A 21,614-nucleotide genomic window follows, 5' to 3' on the forward strand; every position below is an offset into this window, starting at 1 on the left:
TCTTCATTTATACTAAAGCCAGGTGTGGAGATTTCACAAATCTCTTCAACCTTATTCCTTCACTCATTTCTTCATATGCTACTAAAAATCACACATATGAGCTTCCACCCCAAAACATTCTCCTAGTTTTAGGCAGACTCCAGCCTTGGGGGAAGGGTGGGAAGGGACTGCAGAACAGAATTCAAAGCCTCAAAGTTTTATATCTAGCTAATCCTTGAAGAATCAGTTGGTATTTATTACATTATCATGAAAAATTCTACAGAAAAAAAAATTATCAACTTAACCCGTATCTTTTTAAGGAGCTTTTTTGACCTTGGTATCATCATACTTTATGCATACAAACAAAAACCTTCCAGTATTACTTGCTCTTGTTATATAAAGAGCTACCAGCAAATTCTTTATTGCTCCTTACAGCTTACAGACCATGTTTCGTATCTTTAATGCTGACAAACTATCCTTTCTATTTACTGCATTTGCTTTTACATGATGTCTCTTGATGCTTATTGATAATCCCATCACATAAATCTGCCCCCTCCTGCTACAGGTGCAACTCTCCAGCCCTTCAAGTTTCTTACAGAAAAATGTATACAAAATATGACCATCGCACATTCTGTCTGTTCTCTTTATACAGCAGAAAAATATTCTTGTGCAAATCTTTTAATGAGAGAGAAAGAACGATATAAAGGTTGCAATGACTATACTGGAAAATAAGTTCTGAGAGTAAATATTCTGTGCTTATGTCAGTACTACACTGATGTTACTTAAGCTAACACTCAGTCTTTTAAAACCATAATGGAGAGAAAACCACTTTTGTCTTCAAGAAATTTAATTTCTACACATAAATTCTAAAGGTATGTTGATGAAGATCAAATACCCAATCCTGCAACTGATTTTGAAAGTGATGGACCATTCTACATCCATATGAAGTTAATTATGAAATTTAGAATCAGCCTGTTACATTATCTAATTATCCTGTTTTACAATATCTAATTCTGCACATACACAATGGAGTAAGAAAACATTCAGATGCTTGTTGATGTCTGGTAGTAGATCTCTTTTGGCTTATCTCCAATTGTTCAGCTTTTTAAAGAACCATACATCCTTTTACGATTACAAAAAAGTGACAATGTTAAAACTTAAGCAATTACAACTCCTAGCACATGAAGCAAGTGATGTAAAGATGCTAATGTAAGCTTACAGCAATTTTTTTCTTTTGGTGGCTTTTATGCCAACTTTAGTGCTTCTATACCCAAACTGCTAACAAAGGGTCTACAAAGATCAGAAGTGTTGTGTATATTTTATATTCTTGTGAAGATACTACAAGAAACTTCTGGGTTTTTTTTAACTGTAAAACCATTTATATGCGTCTTGCTCATCTGCAGCTATCAGGCCATAAAGCTGAATGGTAAGAGCTGGCTACATTAGCTATGAGAATGAGAAATGACATGTGAGGGAAAAGGCAATCTCCTATCAATCAACAGCTGATGATTTTCTGAAAAAATCAGAAAGGTGCATCATTAGAGCCTTCCAACATCAACATTTTTGCTATGACAGATATCAACAGAAATTGCTCTTTTCAGACTTTTTCATGCTTGCTCAGCATGCTTACTAGGTTACCACTAGAGTTTTCTGAGATGTTTTGGCAAGTTTTAGAAAGAAAAACTCTGACAACAGAAGAGACATTCCCACCCACCCCAAGAAAGCAAATGGTTTTCTTTTGCATTTATGAAGGGCATTCTTCTCTCCTTAAGCAAGGTTAGATCAATTAACGTCTTTAAGAGTCAATCACACCTAAGCAATTCTTAAATACGAGCAGAATCCCTCCTTTGGATAATGCACGTTCAAGTCCAGCACTTCACCAAGTTTCTATTGAAACTGAAATAAAAGCAGGAGGAAGAGGACTGTTTGTGGAAAATTTCTGTATGTTCTGCGAAATACAAAATAATTAGCTTGTATCTTTGGTTTACGTACACATCACTGCTGAAGATGTTATCAGTCTAGTCACAAGTAAAACCACTGGAATTCAATATTTTAAGTTCCAGAAGAATTCAAATCCTTGCCTACCTGATATGCCATTCTTGCTGGTGTTCAATAAAGCTACAGATGCTGCAGAAACTCTTTTATTATTCACAGTCTGCCCTGGTTTCCTTGAGGTACATTCTTCGCTATCACTGTCCTGTAGATTTAGTAGCCTTGGCTGAAAACACTGCAGTCGACATGATCTGATATTGCTTAGTATTTCAGGAAGGGACAGTCTGTTTTCACAACGTTTATTGGAAGCATTGGTCCGTGAAAAATTAGAAGAAAAGTCTAAAGTCTGGGAAGAGCTTGAAAAACTGTTCAGCATTTCCGGGTCAATCTGTCTCAAGACAGGATCATGTTCTGTGGATATTCGGTCCATTATAACCCTGATTAAAAGGGGATGAAAAAAGACATTAAACTATCTCTTTCTAATACTTTTATCCTTTGAAGGGGAATGAAGAGTAAAATTAACACAACTGTACCTTCCACCCCTGCCAATTCGTCTTCTTGCAAATCCTATACATCTTCTTGGAATTGTAAGGGTTGTAAGGCAATGCCTGAACCTCAGTTTGTCCAATTCTGCCAATTCTGAGTTTTCATATGAAGAATTAGTTTGGTCCAAACGAGGCTGTAAAGAAAAAAGAAAAGGGATTTTGCACTCATTTATAGAGCATACTTTGGTTAGGTTACCATGAAGTGATTATCAAGTACAGGCTACAGCATAGAAAATGCTGAAAATGCCCACAGAACTATCGCTTCATTAATATGCTCAGATCTTCACTTGGAAGATTTTTTTGTTAAAAAATGCCTGAATTCATGAAGCAGAAAATCCTTTTTCCTTGGTTAGTCATAAAATTAGACGCCACAACCAAAATACAGAACAAGGCAGAATTAATTCATTCTACCAAGCAGCACATAAAATCGTCCTACTCAGACACAGGTCTATCTGGCCCAGTACCTTCTGTCTGATAATGGCTCTTTTGGTGATTCATGACAAGATATAACACACAGGGAGCAATTTTTTTTGTTTTATTTTGTTACAGCCTCTGAGCTTCAGGCTCTTAGAAGCCGAAGGACTTCCTGCAGGCATGGCTGCATCTTGACTACATTTTGTAATGAGTTGAGGACCTACCCTTTTCAAGAACTTGTCTAATCCTGCTAGTAAGGGTCAGTAGCATAAGAGCTTTTGTCTGTAAAAATGAGTTTAATCAAAAATAATTGACAGAAATACCTCAAAGCTATAGGCACAACTCCAGTGCTAAGTACCACGCTACAGAAGCATACTTTTAGTACTTATTGTGACAAAGGAAATACCATGAAGGCCTTTTCATTTATCAAGGATCCTGCTGAATCACTAGCTGTACAAAGCAAAGTGACAACAATTCCCAACTCAGCTTGCAACCTATGTGTGTAGGTAATTTCAAAAGGTTTTCTGAAATGGAGTTTAGTTTTACCTGTGAAACACATAACTGCGAAAGGTACCAGATGCTGATCTGAATGGCCTTTGTTCCAATACACAGCATTCAATTACTGGATCTTGACAGTGTATTTGCCATATCAGCTTACCTTAGGGCATTTTTATTACTCCATTAATATCTTCGCTGTAATTATGAACTCAAACAGCATAATCTTTACAAGCAGAAATTCTGTGTGCTGAAATGTCTTATACGACAGATTAATAAATATTCATTAAAGTAATCCATTTTTGTGATCAGGTTAAACCTACAGCAACAGTAGTGCTGTAGATTCAATCAATTTATGTTAAGAGTTAACCAAAACTCAAATGGCTTCCGCAGTTTAAAAAAAAACAACCCAGAAGGCTAACATTAAGGCTGTTAAATAACCTGCTTCTAAAAAGCAATGGAAAATTAACAGGAAAAAAAATAAAATAAAAGTTTTCAGTCATCTCAACGTCTTTTGGCAAAGGAGTTAACTCACAAGCTAAGGCAAAAAAAAAAAGAAAATGATAAATTCTAAGCAAGAAAGAAGCTTCAGCTAATCCTCTGGAGCTAAGCAGAAAAGATGACTACATTAGGAATCAACAGGTTAAAAAAACCACTTCATCCAAACTGAAAGAACAAGTTAAGAGATCACAGAAAAAATGGGTGACAAAGAGAAAAGTATATCTTAAATAACCCACTAATAAATCTTTAGAAGGATAAGATTAGTTAAAATAATGACATATTCTTGGAAAGATCAAGTTGTCTGTGGTATTGTGGAAATGACTGCAACACAGCAGGACACTGCAAAGCAAGCACAGGAGCAGGTGCCAGCTCACATCTGACCTGTGCAAAGAACTTTCAGTACAACTTCACGCTATAATTTCAGTATTTCGGGGGTTGTTTGGGCTTCTGAAACAGCCTACCTAGTGACTAAATGACTTCTCTATAAGTGGCTTTAAAGGCAACACAGTTACACAATTATTTTGTTGTGTAAGTTCTTTCTCCCCACCGGAAGCAAGCAAAGAAAAAACAGACCCATTATAGTGTTGTGTTGCCTTTCTTGGTCCTCTGCAGTCTAAAGCTCTCCATCTATATGCACATGCTTGGTAAAAAATTTCACTGTTGGTGGTTCTGAGATGATGTCAGGAGACATATAATTAATCTCTGTCCCCTGCAGAATCTTGCAATTGCAACCTAATGTTTTTCAATACATCTACAGTTTTGCACTGATTTCAAAAGCAAACTTTTACTTAATTGGGGGGGGGGGGGAGATCTTCAACAAATTAAACCCATCTGCTTCAATCGCAGACTCAATGTCCCAGTAGGATCCCTCAGCACGTCTGAGAACTGGGACAACTAGTACCTAACTCTAACAAGCTCTACAAGCTGGGAAGAAACAAAGTGCTAAGAAAACTGAGGGGGGAGAAAAACCCTCTCTCTTCTTAAAATTGGCTGAATTGGTCTGCTGGCCACATATTATATTACATTACCTCCAGGTAATTACAGAGGAACACTACAATGAGAAAAATTCTTGTGGAAACTGCAAATTATTTTCTTTGAATTCACCAAATCATCAAAGCTTTGGTGGTAAAAATGGGAACAGAAGTATTACATTAGCACTATACCAATCTAAATTGAAAAAAAAAAAAAAAAAGGCAAAAACCACCACACTAAACCCAACAGCAGAGAAGTCTTACAGCGTAATACTGGCATCCTGCTCTTCTCCTAAAAGCACAAGGTCCATCAGGATCATTTTCTTCTTCTGTTTCTGATACTGGTGAGGGTACCTAGACCAGAAAGCAAAGTCAATTCTTCCAACTGCCACACTGACATAATAAATACATAAAATTGTATTATAAAAGTTTATATTTATATAATATGAATGGACATATTGCTATATTAAATGCAAGCTTCTCAGAAGCATAGCTTAGAAAAAGAAAACAAACTTGTAGTTCATGCAAGTATCTTTTATATATATCCACTGTCCAACAGAGTTATTCTCCATTTCAAGCTATACTGGCCAAATCACAGGAAACTGCAATTTCTACTGTGCGCATGCTGACATTTTTTAGCAGAGTATTACCTGCGGGAACTCATCTTCATCTGAACTGTGGAAGTCATACTGTTTAATATCACTCTTGTTGATAACAGCCAAGGGCTCGGCAGAGGGCTGTTGAGGAGTTACTACACACTCTATTTTAGGTTTCTTTAGATACTTCTTCTTTTGACGTACAACATCTGACACCTCCTCCTTTAGAGATGAATGATGAGGATGCTGTTTGTGAAAAACAAACAAAAAATTTTTAAAAAGTAATTAACCTTTCCTCTACTCCTTATCTTCCAAAGCCTCTCAACGTGCAGCATCTGCAGACTATTTCAGACACATAATGCAAAATTTCTTCAAAACATTAAAAAACCCAGAACTTCACCCCGATTGTCTTTACAGATATTTACTAGTAAACAAACAGAAAGCTTTCAAGCCATATGACTATCAAAGAGGTTCCTTGCTTTACAATACATTCCGTACAGTGTAATTGGAAATCCTATTCCAATTATTTTCTGAAATCTGTTTTCTATGGCAAGCACTTTCAATTTTCTGAACTGCTCAGATATGTCAAAAGAAACAATCTAATTTGTTTCATGTTTCTCAGATAGTTTATATTCTTGAAAAGATGTAATGTTGTTCAGTTTTGCTATTTAAGATTTTGTTAACATAAACCCTCTGTAGTAAGCAACTCCATAAATGTTAAACTGTTCACTTGAACACAAATGCTACTAAACTTCAAAGCTTTTAACTTAGGAGGAAGATTACTTCACTTGCAAAATTCTCAATTACAAGTAAGAGCCAGTGCAGTTTTAAAAAAACTGTTTAAATTTACCCCAAATTACCACTTATCAGTAAACGTCTGACTGAAACTAACTCCAGGAACGGAGTTCAGCTTCATGACCAGCGATGAGAAACACAAGGCATACCAAAACTCCTTGTACTCAATCCGGTGACCACTAGGTGTCACGGGTGCTAAATACAAATTTCAAAAGGTCTTCAACTCTCCAGCTTCACATCCAAGCTTTTTATAATAACTAGCAGTTGAAGTTATTTCTCAAACACACGTCTCAATTCAAAGTTGGGTGCACTTCTTTTCCTGTTACATTAAGAGTGGAACATCAGGCCTTACTCTTTTACTATACTGTACTGAGTTCAGTGAGCTTAACTATAATGATGACATTAAAATGTCTTGCAGTGGAAACTTGTTTTTTGGTTTTGGTTTGTTTGGGGGAGTTAGTTTGTTTTGAAAACATGACCATCTAGTTTTTATGTTTTAAAGCAAAGATAGCTCCTAAGAAGGACAAAATATACTTATGACTTAAGTAACACTTAAAGGAAACATGATATGAAGAAGTAGAAACAAGACAAGCAGAACAGCCATTTGTAATAATATCATTATGCTATGATTGGAAGCAGTGAATTTTGCAATTAATGCCCATATTAACTGCAAAAAAAAAAAAAACACCAAACCCAAATCTTATTCTTAAGCAGTCATTAAAAAAAAAAAAAAAAACAAACATTAACCCAAGATGGATACATTTGTCAGTACTGCTGCTTGTAGCGTAAACTGCTTATGACTACACTACTATCTCTCATGTAATTCTACTGAAACCACACGTCATCAGAACCAACAAATACAGTCACAGTCATGGTTAACGAGGATCCTCCTGAATTTTAATTTTTTTTTTCTTATTTTAATTTTCTTCTGCCCAGATGTAAAGACTGTCCTCATACGAAGACTGTAATGAGTACACAACATTATGATCTGATTCTGTATCAGATCTGAACAGTGACAGAAGATAGAGAGTTCCCTTTGATTTTTTTGTTTTGTTTTGGTTTTGTGTTGTGGGTGGTTTTTTGTTTTTTTTTTTTTGAGTGGAATATGTTTCTTCACAAGACAAGTTTAGCATTTCTAGCTATAGATGATTCTTATATTACTACTTCTTTGGACACTAACAAGGTCAATTATAAAAATAAAACTAGATCCATCTGGTTTCTGTACAGATTTAAAAAAATGTAAAGGGAGACTTTGTCAGAGTAGCATTACGTACAGCATTCCACAACTTCGCCAGTTTCAGTACAAAATAACTGGCGTGTGACACACAGCAACTCAAGTCTCGCGTCTTTCTGTACCCATTCTCCCAGAGCAGCCTTCCATCCCTTTCAGAAACTAAAGGTTCCCGAATTTAGCCACTCTTCGACCTTCCTGTGTTTGCCTCTTACCTAATACTAAGGGCCAAGCAGTGGCAGATATAAAAATGCCTACTCAGTGCTACTGAGAAGCATACAGGCCACAGTAATAACAAACTACTACAATTTCCAGTAAGCGTTTTTTTAAAACATGACTTGCTTGCAACTTTATTCAGCTGTCAACAAGATGCAACAGCTGCATTCTTGTGCCTGGAAACGTTACTAGCCAAAGACCACTTAAACAGTTCCGAATAGTTTCTACAATCCTTTGGCATTCCAGCTGTAATTCTGTAAAATCCTGTATTTTCAGGACAGTCTTTGCACCGAAGGCCACTTGGTCCTCATGGACACAGCTATCAGAAAAATTCAGTGCTCCAGTCTCCCTTTGAAGGGAGGAAGGAAAAACAATTCACTACATTTTGCAACCTCATAGAGGTCCAGATGTCCACTTAACACATTCATGTTTACATCATCTTACAAGGAAAGAGACAGAACTGAGAAGGAAAATGAAGACTACTACAATGCTGTTCTTTAAGAAAGAAACAGCAATGCCAGCCAATTGTTTTAAAACTTAGGTGGGAAAGACAAACATTAAATTGGAAGGAAGCATAGCAGTGTCCTGGTCTCCTACCTTCAAGTATGGCAGCCTCCTACTCAGTTTTCCAATGCAAACATCTGCAGGGTATATCCAAACAAATGATGAAACTGATAACAAGAGACTCGCAGCAGAAGAAAGCTTACCTTAACTTTACATTCTTGAACTTTGTGGTGATTTCCATTATGAAGAGCGGATGGAGTTGTGCTCATCTCTTTTTCAGATCTATTAAGCTTCACTTCATTGAGGATTTCACCTCCATAATCACCCAAATGGTACCTTAAAAAACACAATTAAAAATGTAATACTGCATTTCCACTGGGTAATGTTTGAAAGACACAAAACCAGCAGACAGTCTGCATAAAACCCTTCTATTTCAGCTTCTGAAATTTATGGTGCTATATAAGCCTTCAGCCAGGCATGTGTGCAGGAGACTACCACCCATACAGAAATAAATTACAGGAACTGTTTTCAAACCTACCTGATGAAAATTAAAACCTTGGTGTTATAAATGACTTCTTAAGAGATACAATTTGCAATTTTACCTTTTCTCAACAACTTCTAATGTTAAATGCAATAGCTCGCGTTTTGTTTTCTCTCTTCTCTTAATCATCTCCAAGATTGTTATGGCTCTGCTAAACTCTCTTCTTAATTTCAACATCTTCTCATAAGATGCTTCATCATTCTTTCGATTCTATTGAAAGATTAAATAAAATTTAAGTCAAAAGCAAAACCCGTGAGGCATAAATAGCAAAAACAGTTACATGATGCTGCTGCAAGCAAGAATGAGTACACTCAGAAGAAACTTTTCCTAAAGCATAACCTAGTAAACAAAGACACAAAAAGCAAACAAAATCAACTTTTGAGATTAAGCTGAAAAAGAACTTCTCAGCCATTTCCCCCCATGCTTTCTCTGGTCAGATTCTGTATCAACCCAGTGGAAGTTTGTTAGAACAAGGAATTCAAGACTTTGTTCCTAAAGCACTTTTTCCACTTTGATTCTGCACACAGTAAGGTTGCATACATATGTGTACAAAAGTTGATGTAAAATGCTTAGCAATTACGGATTTCTTAGTTCAAATCAATTAATGTTACAAAGACAAAAATCGAGCTATTTACCCCATGGCAAATGGAAGACTGTTTTCCCCTTTTTCACAGAAGGGGAGGCTTGTAACCTAGCAAGTCCCACAGCTGCTTGTTTATGTGCCAATACCTATAAATCGCCCTTTGAGTTTCAGCTTTCTAGGAAACGGGCAGACTGTAAATTGTCTATAGAGAATTAATGGATTACACACTGGCTACGTCATTCAGCAGGTCTGAATTTAGCTGGCTCATCCAATATTGCAACTATTAATAGAGACAGTCAGATCAGTAACTACAGGATCCTGTAAGATGCTGCATAGGAATCGAAGTGATTCCTATCACTGCAGGATTTAAAGTGACAGATTTAAAACCGTAAAGTTTGACAAGTTACCTTTCTGGTCTGCATCTTCTCAGTTCTCCTCCGGAAGGCAACATATGGGTCGTTGTTGGTGGAGCCATCCCTCTTTTCTTGTTTGATTTGGGGGATAAGAGATGGCCCTCTGCAATTCTTACGCTTTCTTACCCAGTAGTCATATACAGCCTTAATAAGGTAGTCATCCTCATTTAGCAGCAATTTAGCTTCCTGAAGAGTTACAAGCTAAAAAAGAAAATTCAAAAGGTAAAACTGAGATGAGGGTGGGGTGGCGGAGCAGGGAGAACATCCCTGCATGTTCACATTGCTTGTACACTTTCTAAATAAACTTGATTCTTTTCTAGCACAGGAGAGTAAAGGGAGGGAAAAAAAATTATCTAAATTGAAGTACTTAAGCCACCAGTTGGTCTTCCTGAAGTTAAATACATAGTTCCCAGCTTTTCTGACCCATCACCATCTCTCAGAAACTTTCATGCAATAGTCTACAACTTTATCAATTTGCCATGAAATCCGAAAACACTGTTTGAAACAATTATAAGCACAGGATATAAATAACTTACTACAGTCTGCAGATCATGATTTGGGAATCACTTTAAATTTTTTTTTTTTCTCCTGAAGACAGAAGTTTCTTATTGGTTAGCCATTATTAACGTGTGATTGTTTGCAGTTTAATCTTGGTTCCCCTAGAAAATATCCTACTGTAGACAGAATATATTCTCAACTGAATTAGTTTCTTAATCCTTCCCCCCAAAATGTTTGCTCTGTGATAGAAAAGGATAATTACTGTCCCTGTTTATTGCAGCCCAGAGATACAAAGACTTCACTTCTTAGGTAAGTTATTTCAGTAGGAGGCAGTTAAACACAGGTAATTAAATAACTTTTTTTTCCCCTTTTTATGTTAAGCTTTTTATGTGGAAATCAGACTCTAAATAAATGCAAAAACTATCACTGACTAACTAGTACATTAGTTTAATACGCTCATATCATCTTAAACGCATTCATTACATAAAAAGAAAATTGTATCTCTAGTATTACTTAAAATAGAAGTCAGACAGCACTTCACCTTCCCCATAATTTGAACATCAACTGAACAACTTAAATTTGCAGTTTTGCAATATGTCAAACTGTTAAATTTTGCCCCGCGTTAGGATAAGCAGAAAAAGAAATGATACATTTCATAAAAATAAGGATATCCTAAGTGTAACCACTGCTACTATCTAAGTGTTAATTCCAGTCAGAAGAGAACAAAACCCTTGCAATCTACCACAGAATTAGAAAAACACTGAACTGTTTTTAAAAGAAAGAAGAATAAAAAAGAAATAACAAGAGGAGGAAGTCACTAATCCCTCTGTGCTTATGGCCTCATGCAGCACTAAAACAATAATTTTGCATCTGTTCTACCTAGAATGGACATTAGCCTGGTTAATCAAATGCACATACTCACCAGCATACCCCATCTATGCGTAAAAAGTGATATGATTGTGTGTGTAGCTAATACACAACTTAAGCATCATCCCATCACTGTGACTATCAAAGTAACTTCAGTCTTATTTGTCTTTTGCTCCCTTTTTTCCATTCACACATTTGTTTAAAAGCAAAAATTGACTCTGCCTTGAATACACAGTTAGAAAAGTTAAATTTTGACCCTGCTTGCCTGTTTTTGCAAGTACCACCAGTAACACGGGTGCAGAGTCCCTATATTCCTTGCTTAAATCAGGTTATCAAAATGTCCAAGAGGAATGTCTGGAACCCACTCCTTGGCAAGGAAGGCATTTCCTTTTATATTGCAGAGGTACGTCATGTCAACTGTAAGTGAATTGTGTAGTAGCTCACTTGGGTGGGATTCAAGAGCATTATAACCCACGTGAGGAAGGAATCTGCCAGGCAGTCAAACTTCTTTCTTTCCCAGGCTCCAATAACCTGCAAGAGTCGATTTTATCCTGCCATTCCTAACACGGAGCTCAGGACAGAGCTACTCAACATCAGCTGAAAACCTTCTGCAGTCCAAAAGCAAGACAAGAAGCTTGAACACACACATCGCAATCCCTGAAGTTAGGCAGAAAATACTACGCCGGAAGTCCCACAGAAATTTCATCTACAAAGTGATTTCTCCTTACATACCTTACCCTCAAGGGGGAGCCTATATTATAAGAACCAATTACAATGCTTCATGTACACATAAGATCTTTTCTGTCATGGACTTCCTTAAAGTACTTTCTGGTTCAAAATACTTTTTCCCTCTCTAACACTTCAGTGTTATTTACATTTAAAGGAAATAGAAAGGGGCAGAGAAAATTTTTCTCTGCCTACAGAGAAAAATCCATATTCTTGTAATATTTTAGGAAAATATCTTTCAGTTCTTAAATTTAACTTCATTACTCACGCAATGAAAGATGAAACCAGCATAAGAAGGTTGCAAATTAATCTTGAAAAGTGATAATGCTTTAACTGAAAGCCAAAACAGCGGCATCTACACCAAAGCTCTAAGAGATCCGTTGGTTTTGGGCTGATGTTCAACACGCTCAACAAGTATCACCCAACGTACTCTGCAATTTTTTTCTTCACATCCTATCTTCTTAGTAGTGTTAATCCTTGTTAAAGTTGCTCTAAGATGTAGAGAATACAACATTTTGGCCTCTTAGCATATAGCATTGAACTAAAACAGGTTAAGTAACTGAGGCAGAACTACGAACCCTGCAACAGATTTTTCACTCCTGCAAAACACCCATCTCACTGAGAAATAACTCTACCTATTTCAAACTTGCCTTTCAGAAACTGATCCTCGAGATGTAATTTCTGAGTAATGTTTTTGGCTTTAAGATCCTTCTCCAAACACTGGCCTCCTCGAATACCTCAGGAACTGACTATTAAGATACCGGTACCCTTGTGATAAAATAAGTAACTAAATAATACACAGCACATGCTTGCTTCTACAGCAAGGAAACCAGCCTCTGACTCTGGAGTATAACTTACTTTCTTGCACCTGTGCAGTTCCTACAACAAGGGCCCAGTCTTAACAAATGCTTTGCTTCATTGTCCATGCTTCTAAGCTTCTAACCTTCAAACATCAACTGAAGTCAATGTCCACTAGGAGCAAGTGAAACAAAGAATCTGGATTCTCATATATGGCTATAAAGCCAAATCTGTACACCGACCGATCACCACAAGTTTCTTCCATACCAACACAGGTGAAACAAGAGGTTGTAAGTTGTCCTCTCTATCACACTGTCGTCAGGAATTAAAATTTAAAAACAACTCCTCCCAGCCATCCCCCAAAAGCTCCCCCCTCACCTGTTTTTTTTAAGTTACCAATACTGACAATAAGAGACAGCAGTGCGATTTCCGTATCACTGCAGACTCACACAAACACACTTATCCTGTTAGTAAGCTGGTTTTGGCTGGGAGAGAGTTAATTTTTTTCGTAATAGCTGGTATGAGACTACATTTTGGATTTGTGCTGAAAACAGTGTTGATAACACAGGGATGTTTCTGTTATTGCTGACCAATGCTTAGACAGCCTCAAGGCCTTTCCTGCTTCTCACCTCACCCCACCAGCGAGAAGTTGGGAGGGGTCACAGCCAGGACAGCAGACCCCAGCTGACCAAAGGGACATTCCATACCATACAACGTCATGCTCAGCATAGACAGCTGGGGGAAGAGGAAGGCGGGGCGGGCGCATATTTGGAGCAATGGCGTTTGTCTTCCCAAGTCATCATTACACATGATGGAGCCCTGATTTCCTGGAGATGGCCGAACACCTGCCTGCCGATGGGAAATGGTGAATGAATTCCTTGTTCTGCTTTGCTTGCGTGCGTGGCTTTTGCTTTCCCCATTAAACTGTCTTTACCTCAACCCATGAGTTTTCTCACTTCTACTGTTCCAATTCTCTCCCTCATCCCACCATGGGGGAGTGAGCAAACAGCTGCATGGGGCTCAGTTGCCAGCTGGGATCAAACCACAACAGAAGGAAATAAACACATATCTGAAAAAACAAACAAAAAAACCACCCAGGACCACTCCACCAGAAAACTCAGAAGTCAAAAAACCTCAGTGATGCCTTAACACAGTACAATACCTGACTAGAACTGGCTTTTTCGAGTCTGTCAACCATTATTTCAAACTGCAGCGGCTTGATTTCCATCTTCCGATTTAGTCTGTTCAGTAAGGTTTCATCCTCAGAGTCCATATCATAATCTGGCTGTTCATTGTCCAGATTAAAGGCTGAAACAAAAACACACATGCAGAAAAAAAGGTGAAATGCGTGGTAAACAACATACTATGGAAATACAGAAGCATGCATCTTACAATCAGAAGTCAAAAACAATCAGTAAAATTTCAGATTAGCACATCTCTGCCATAGCACTTTCTTCTTTCTGCTAAAGTTTCCCCATGTAACAGCTGCAAGACAGTAGTTAGAAGTTGCTTGTCTCTGACTTCCAGTGAGGGGAATCAAAGAAGTTTCATTTTATTTTAAGTGGCTTGAAAAAGGAAAAAAGCTTTAGTTTAAAAAATTACTATAGCGGCATAGAAACTTTAATGTATTTTTGTAAAGCAAAAGCAAAAATGCTTCTTAATGCTGTTATAATACAGCTCCTCCAGAATATTGCGATAATATTCTTAACAACTAAGATAATTGTCAATCAAACCCCAGACTTAGAGAAAAAGCACTTACACCAAAGTTCCAATATAATTTCAGTTGCCCATTTTTAAATAGTTCAAACCTAGGGTCTTAAAATACTTAATAGATGAAACTTTTCCCCCCCCCTTTTTTTTTTCTACAGCTTGTTGCACAGTTATATGAAAAAATGCTACACCAATCCTGTAGGAATTGTTACTTTTTCCTCCAAAACCAACTCAACTCTAGATTTAGAGCCTGAATATTCCTCCATACTATGCAAATTTTAAGCTCCTGACTTTACAACAAAACTCATGTCTTTATTGCAGACTGCGCTATTCATTTTCCACACTCACACAAAGTTTCTGGTCCTGCAAAAAGCAAGAAGGAAGTTATCATTCAGATAACATAGCAGAAACTAAATTTTAAGAGAATGAGCAAACTGCATACAACAGCAAGAATTCTTAATATGGAACATTGATTGCACCTAATAAAACCCTGAAGAGGTGAAACACTAACTACAACACTCCAAATAATTCAATTGCCAAGTTACTGTATTAAGAGCAGTGAAGGCTTGTCAAAATACATTCTATTCTTATTAGACAAATAACACTATCTTATCTTTACGCTCTTAACTCATGGTTCTATCTTAAAGTGCTAACTTAAAGAAAACCTCTACTACTAAGCTTCCCAGAGTGCTTTGAGAGGACCTTAAAACAAAAATTTGGAAGACCAAGAACAAAAGAAAAATGCTAAAAAAAAAAAAAAAAAATCTTTAAGGCAAGTTACACTATTTTCTCTCCCATGGTCTGAACAGTCAACAAACAGGTTGTACGCAGCACATTCTTTCTGTACCTCAGGCTAGCCCAAGACCATTCTTTCTGTATTCCAATGCAGTAAATCAGCTAAACCACTACCAGCATTTAATCTACTTGGCCATGCATGGAAACTCAGTCAGATACAATTGATAACAAGTGGTCCCTTACCATTTTCAGCCACAAACTGCTACCCCACAGAAGAGACAGTGCTCGACTGTACTAAGTCTGACAACACCACTTAGACAGCTTTTCTGGCCTAACACACACACTGAAATAAACTACAAAAAATTATTTCAGGAAGAAATTAGTAATAATGGGCTGTAACTATGTATTAAGTGGAATTATTAATTTTAATTCAATAATACAAGTTGCATGGCAGCTTTACTTAAGACACTGTCATTGGGCATACGGCCACAGCACTCCCTCTAACAACCATATATTAAACTACAGCTTACAACATTGGATCCTGCTTCTCCAGTGGCAGCCTGTAAGAATCAAAAGTTTTGAGATAAAAACTGACCAAGATTTTTTTTTAATTCATAGTTATGTAAATGTGCATTAAAAACATCACCAGGCAGGACCATGCACTCGAGAGAAGAGAGACTGTTACAGTACCTGGGCTGACTGCCACATGATACCGTTCAAAGAGCTGAACAGCCAGCAACTAGACAAATATCAATGAACTAACTGCCAAGTATCAGTGCTGGACTCGAGGAAACCAGACTGCTACACATCATCTTTGGCTCCTGTAAGCTGTGCTCCAACATCTCCTGTGTGGTCTCAGCAGAGCCACCTGGGAGCCTGGCAGTGTTGGTACCAACAGCGCATCACACCACCCATATGCTGGAATGGGGCGAATTGTCCCACTTGAGCTGTAACCCTCACGCTCCGTAACTCCACTCTGTTTTCCAACATTGGAAAAAGCTTCTCTCACAGCACTGACCGCTGCTCAAATGTGGACCGAGTATGTCCGACTCCACCCATGATTCATCTAAGTTTCAAAACCCTTCACAACTCTCTCAGCCAAGTCCAACCTCGGCAGCTCATACTTCTCCAGCTCCTGTGGAATAATGCTCAACATTGCACTTTCCCTTCACTACAATCTGTAATTCAATGACCTCTTAAGCATAAACTGCCACTTTCAACAGAAAGGAAATTGGAAAAGTTTACCCTGCCCCAAGACCCAGAGCCTACAAAACTATTACAGTCCTAAAGTACGCTGTGAAACCACATTCAAACAACTCTGCTCAAGGGAGGTGGCCAAAGTTTTCTAGACCAGATATTCCCAACATTTTGGAAGAGGTCTCCTAACAATAAAGCAGGTCTCTCTACAAAAAAAAAAAAAAAAAAAAAAAAAAAAAAAAAAAAAAAAGTTTTTTAACCATGTTCTCACCAATGACGTGAGACTGCATAGAAATCCACTGAAGTCCAGAAGAGGTGCTGCTTGTTTACCCTCAGACAGATATTGATCTTACATACACACAAAAACAGTGTCAACCTATTACCTGTCAACAGATAATTCAGTAATCCCCTGCGAACAAAATGTTTTGAGCCAATATTTCTAAACCAGAATATCAGTGAGCAGGAAGATCCTTGTGACAGGAAAGACGTGACGCTGTTCACTCGTACACTGTAAGCAGTGCCAGTAGGCTTGCCTTCATTTCCACAATGAGGAAAGAAGAGTCACTGAATGTTCTTGAACCATGCACCTTCCTGAACCACCTCTCAGAACAGAATCAGACAGGCTCAAGTGAGATGCAACTAGCAGGAGACACTCTAGACAACAAGAAGAAAAGAAAAAGCCCAACCATTCCATCGACAAGCAACTTGGAAGACCAATCAGCCTCAGGAACTCACTATGAATATTAGTGATAAGCAGGTGAGATCTCCATCTCACATAGAGAAGGCAAATGACTGCACTGCCAGTTTCTGAAATGATCCTATGGTGCACCTCAGCCAAAAGCAGGAGAATCCCTCCCTCTCACTGCCCACTGTTAGCAAGGTGAACCAGTTTGCAGAGGAGTAAGATCCACTAAGCATCACCAGTTCAAGACACACAGGGGTGTATGCAACCCGAAGTGGGACAGGGAAGAAAAGCATAGCTTCCCCATCTGACTGTTATATTGGTTCATCTGCCCCTGTGAACCACTGGCTAAGTAACAGGTCATGTCCACCTAGCTTCATACATGGCACTAAATTTTTTGCTGATAAAGCATCAGCTCTCTTTGCAGTTAACAATAATGAATAATTATGTTAATAACAAATGAAGTGCTGAAAACACACCCCTGTAATCCATAGAAAACAAAACAAAACACAAAACTACACCCTGAATTTCAGCTCTACAGAAATATTTTGACAAATAATCAAAATGGTAAGATAAAAGGTATCCAACATGTACTTGCCAGGAACAAGTTACAGCAAATAAACCCAGTCACGTTTTCCTACACAAAAAGACATCAGTACTGTGAGAACAGTAGTAGTCCTTGTCACATATCCTGCTTTTCATACCTTCTAGCAATGCTTTTCTTTTGCTAGCAGTGCTTCTCATACCATTTGTCATGATCTGTAGTTATTGATGTAGTTTCACTTTCAAAGAAAGAGGGTTTACACAGAGGCTGCAGGTTAAGGACACCGAAGCAATGGAAGCAATGCTTGCATTCCACCTCCCGTCTCAGTGCAGACAGGAAGGCCACAAAGTCTCAGCACCCTGTGGGGGTCTACGAGTGTCAGGAAATGTAAGGCTATTACTCCTCCCTGAACTGCTGCATGCAATCGTCAGGAGTTAAATCAACCCCAAGCTGGCTCACCACAGCTCTGGGACACTCATGGAAGTGTCCCCCTTCCCTGAAGTTTGTTTATCAGTGCTCTTTGAAACATACTTTCAGCGACATCCTTAATCACCAGTTTTCTTCTTTTCCCAAGCACCGAGTAAACTGTACTGGTTCCAGAAAAAGCCATTTTTCATCCCGGAGTTGGCCTCTAGTAAGGCAGCTTGCTGGCTTCAAAAGCCATCAGAATTCACAGGTGGTTTATGTGCTGTGTGATGTAACTATCCATCACCATGCTCTGTTTCTGCCCCGCCATAGCAACAGATGGAACTGTTCATTCACGCCTGCAAGAATTAGTGAAGAACTAGACTCAGCCACAGAAAGCACTGTATTTCAGATGACTTGCTACTAGTTAGTGTTTTAAGAACAATCAATCTGCTAGTTCATGTAGGTAAAAATGGATCATCTATATCCCTTCCCGCTGGTAATTACTGGGAGAATCTTGTGATTGACTGACAAATCTAGTTTTCCTACTCCAAAACTTACGCATTTCTCCATACCACATGTTTCTACAGTGTGCTGCTGGACAGGGCCGCAGTGATCCTACCAGTGAAGCTTATGAATGCTCAGAACTTGTTGGTTTTGCAACAGCAATTAGCAAGCCAACATCCCAGTTTACATCCTCTACCACTTTAACCACTCCCGATGGCAGTACCTTTCAGAGGTATTTGCTTTTCTTTACTTGAGCTCCCCTGGGAACCAAGTTTATACTCACTTACAGAAATGCAATTTGTTTTTAAGTTACATTAAACTGGAGTTAACTTAACTAAACTAACTAATTTCATTTAGCTAACTAAATTAAAGCTGTGGTTCCACAGTCATTTTAAGCTCGCATAGGCTTGAGTTACCACTGAAATAAGTGGTTCCACTAACTTCCCTCCCCAGCAAGCCATGTTCCTACCACCTTCCTTATGCCAACACCAGCAGCCATGCAATGAGCCAAGACAGAAAACTGATAAATATGAAGGTTCACCTAACCAGAAAGTGAAAGATAAGCTTTCTGCCAGATCACTTCCCTGAGTTAGCTCACCCATGAACACAACTGCCACCAGAAAGGCACTGGCAGTAAGAAAGGAGTTGGCAGTGTTGATTGATCCTCATGGCCGCAGATAGGGATGTGCTGACCATGAGCAAACAAAGAACCGTATCATGGTAATTATATCCAAAAGTAGTAACAAAGGAGCAAGACACCACCTCAACTGCAAGTCTGCCGCACCTGACTGGAAGGGAGCTTCCAGCACTCTCCACCTGCACCAAAATACCTCAGGGCAGGAGCTATTATGCAAATACCCATTTTACATATCCAGGCTGCAAGCCCACAGCCTGAACAGATCCTGCTACAGCATCCTCTAAAAACGTAGAACACACAATGCATAAAAAATGGCCAAGTCTCAATTACGTGAAATGCACACTTCACTTGGTTTGTGGGTTTGGGTTTTTTTTTTTTTTAATTTAAAAAGAGTGACTAGAGCTCACCCCACACAACTTAAATGAAGATTATTTGACCTATATTTGAACAATCTGGCTGCGTTACTTTGGATAACACATTAGTTTGGTATTTTACACATAGGTAAAATACACATGTGTATGTATATATACACACACAAAATATTTTTTTTTTCAATTCTTATTGTTTCTGCTAGGGACCCTAATTTCCTTACATCCACTTAGCTATAATTCTAGCATAGGTACAGTGTACTAACTTATTCTCTTTGCTGCATATTAGTAACTTATAATGCATCTCCATGTTACTAAAACTACAAACATTCTTGAAAATTATTAAGCATACTGGAATAATTAGGGTAGTTGAAGGTTTTTGTTTTATATTCAGTTCAAAGTTGCCTGAGTTGGTGCTATCTAGCTCAACTAATACCTGGAACCATGCTTATTCATGACTTCCATGCCTCACAGAGAAATTAACTTTCCTCTGCTTGGAACCACTGGTCTAAATAAAAGAATTATACCAGTAAATTTAAAAATATTAAAATTCTTGGCTACCAGATGAACAGCAAAACATAATTTGCTAGAAATAACCACCAGTAAGTATGGATTACAGTATGTGGCCTCTTGGCATTTATCAGTTTACATAACTTCCCCGGCCAAAGTGAGTATTGTTCTTTGTGCTTTTAGCATTAAAACAGAATTTCTAAACAGTTTATGTAGCATAAAGCTGCCTTGTATCACACCTACTCCAACCAGAATATGTGGGAAAAATTATCTTGGAGCAGTATCTGATGTTTATTTTCAGCTCAAATACCTTCTGTAATTCTGTCCAGAAAGACTGTGAGTTTCAACTAGACAAAGAACATTTTGGCATAATATATTAACACTTTTAGACATGTTTATTAACAATATTTACAGTGTTTCTGGCAATGTCCAACAAAGAAAAGAATAAATTACATTCCTCATTCAGCAGCTTCATTTCAGTTAATTCAACCTGCCTTGCTTGGAGGTTTATTTTTGCTATTAAGGAGATAAATAATTAATTTCCTTTAGCTCATTTCTCACACTAATCTCTACTGTATCACAGAAGATCTTGAGCATGTTATTTCCAAAAATCTCTTATTTTGTAAATACATGGAAAAAACAGGAGATTTCATCATGTTGGTGAGAAATGATGCAAGGATCTTCCACATACAGCTGGGTTTGGGCTTAAGAATCTTTGCCTGACTTCAATTTCAGTTATGTCTATAAACAGAAGACAAACATAAAAAGCTTTCTCTGCTCAAACCTACATGCAGATCAACAGCCTCGTGCTGCTGTTCAGGTGGCAGATGAAAAAAAAGTGTGAGGAACAGACTATCAACACACTGTGCCTGGCAAGATGAAGTTCGATAAAACCGATACCGTCTGCACAAACCCCAAAAGTAACAACTGAGGATCACATTCCTGTTCAAGATGCTTTAGCATAGCCCTGTCAATAGTCTTTCCAATACGACTAACAACAAAAACCATGAACCTGTGCCAAGAAGAGCTTTCTCTGCAGAGACCCAGGATTTAATTTGTGCTTCACCATAAGGACTGACAAGCCACTGAGACGACTGAATCTAAGGTTTTGCTACGAAGATGACTCCTGGGAGAATTCTCAAGTCACAAAATAACCCCCTAGAACCACATGCTGCAAAGGACAAACATGATTTGTGTGCCAAGGAACAACTGAACTATAAATGTGTGTCACTTGTCAACATCAACCAAAAAAGTATCAAAATTAATCCAGAGACCACTATAATTAACTACACATTTAGATTAATTAATTAGATCTTTTAAGACACAGGAAGCTAAACTCATGCAAAAAAAAACTTCCTTTTATCTGCAAAATAAGCTGAGCTCCCTACAGAAAGAGAACTCTGTTTTAGCAAAGTGCAGAGAAAAATAACTGTAACCATAGCCATGCTATAGCGAATAGCTTGAACTCCACTGTTAGCACAGCTGAAACTGAACCTTCAAGAACTCTATTACGACCAGGAGAAAGAAGGCTAATTTTGTTACAAAAACTCTTCTATTTTATTGATCTCCATTTTTATAGAACTTTTGAGTTAACAGGCACTCCAGACTCATTGAGTGAGCAAGTCAACCCCTCTCCCACTCACTGCATTAGTAT

General features: G+C 38.0%; 1 protein-coding gene across 1 annotated transcript in view; it reads right to left on the minus strand.

Moving 5' to 3' along the window:
• EPC2 (enhancer of polycomb homolog 2) overlaps positions 1 to 21,614 on the minus strand; it is a gene marked incomplete at both ends in the record, with an annotated part of 49,852 nt that overhangs the window by 9,579 nt on the left and 18,659 nt on the right. Inside the window, 8 exons of the mRNA XM_082001595.1 lie at positions 2,065 to 2,408; positions 2,505 to 2,650; positions 5,162 to 5,251; positions 5,548 to 5,739; positions 8,443 to 8,575; positions 8,842 to 8,990; positions 9,771 to 9,977; positions 13,828 to 13,973. Coding sequence (XP_081857721.1) covers positions 2,065 to 2,408; positions 2,505 to 2,650; positions 5,162 to 5,251; positions 5,548 to 5,739; positions 8,443 to 8,575; positions 8,842 to 8,990; positions 9,771 to 9,977; positions 13,828 to 13,973 — 1,407 coding nt within the window. The remainder of the gene's footprint in view (positions 1 to 2,064; positions 2,409 to 2,504; positions 2,651 to 5,161; positions 5,252 to 5,547; positions 5,740 to 8,442; positions 8,576 to 8,841; positions 8,991 to 9,770; positions 9,978 to 13,827; positions 13,974 to 21,614) is intronic.

The sequence above is a fragment of the Phaethon aethereus genome (assembly GCF_964289735.1).
Source record: "Phaethon aethereus genome assembly, chromosome: 6".
NCBI classification, from domain to species: domain Eukaryota; kingdom Metazoa; phylum Chordata; class Aves; order Phaethontiformes; family Phaethontidae; genus Phaethon; species Phaethon aethereus.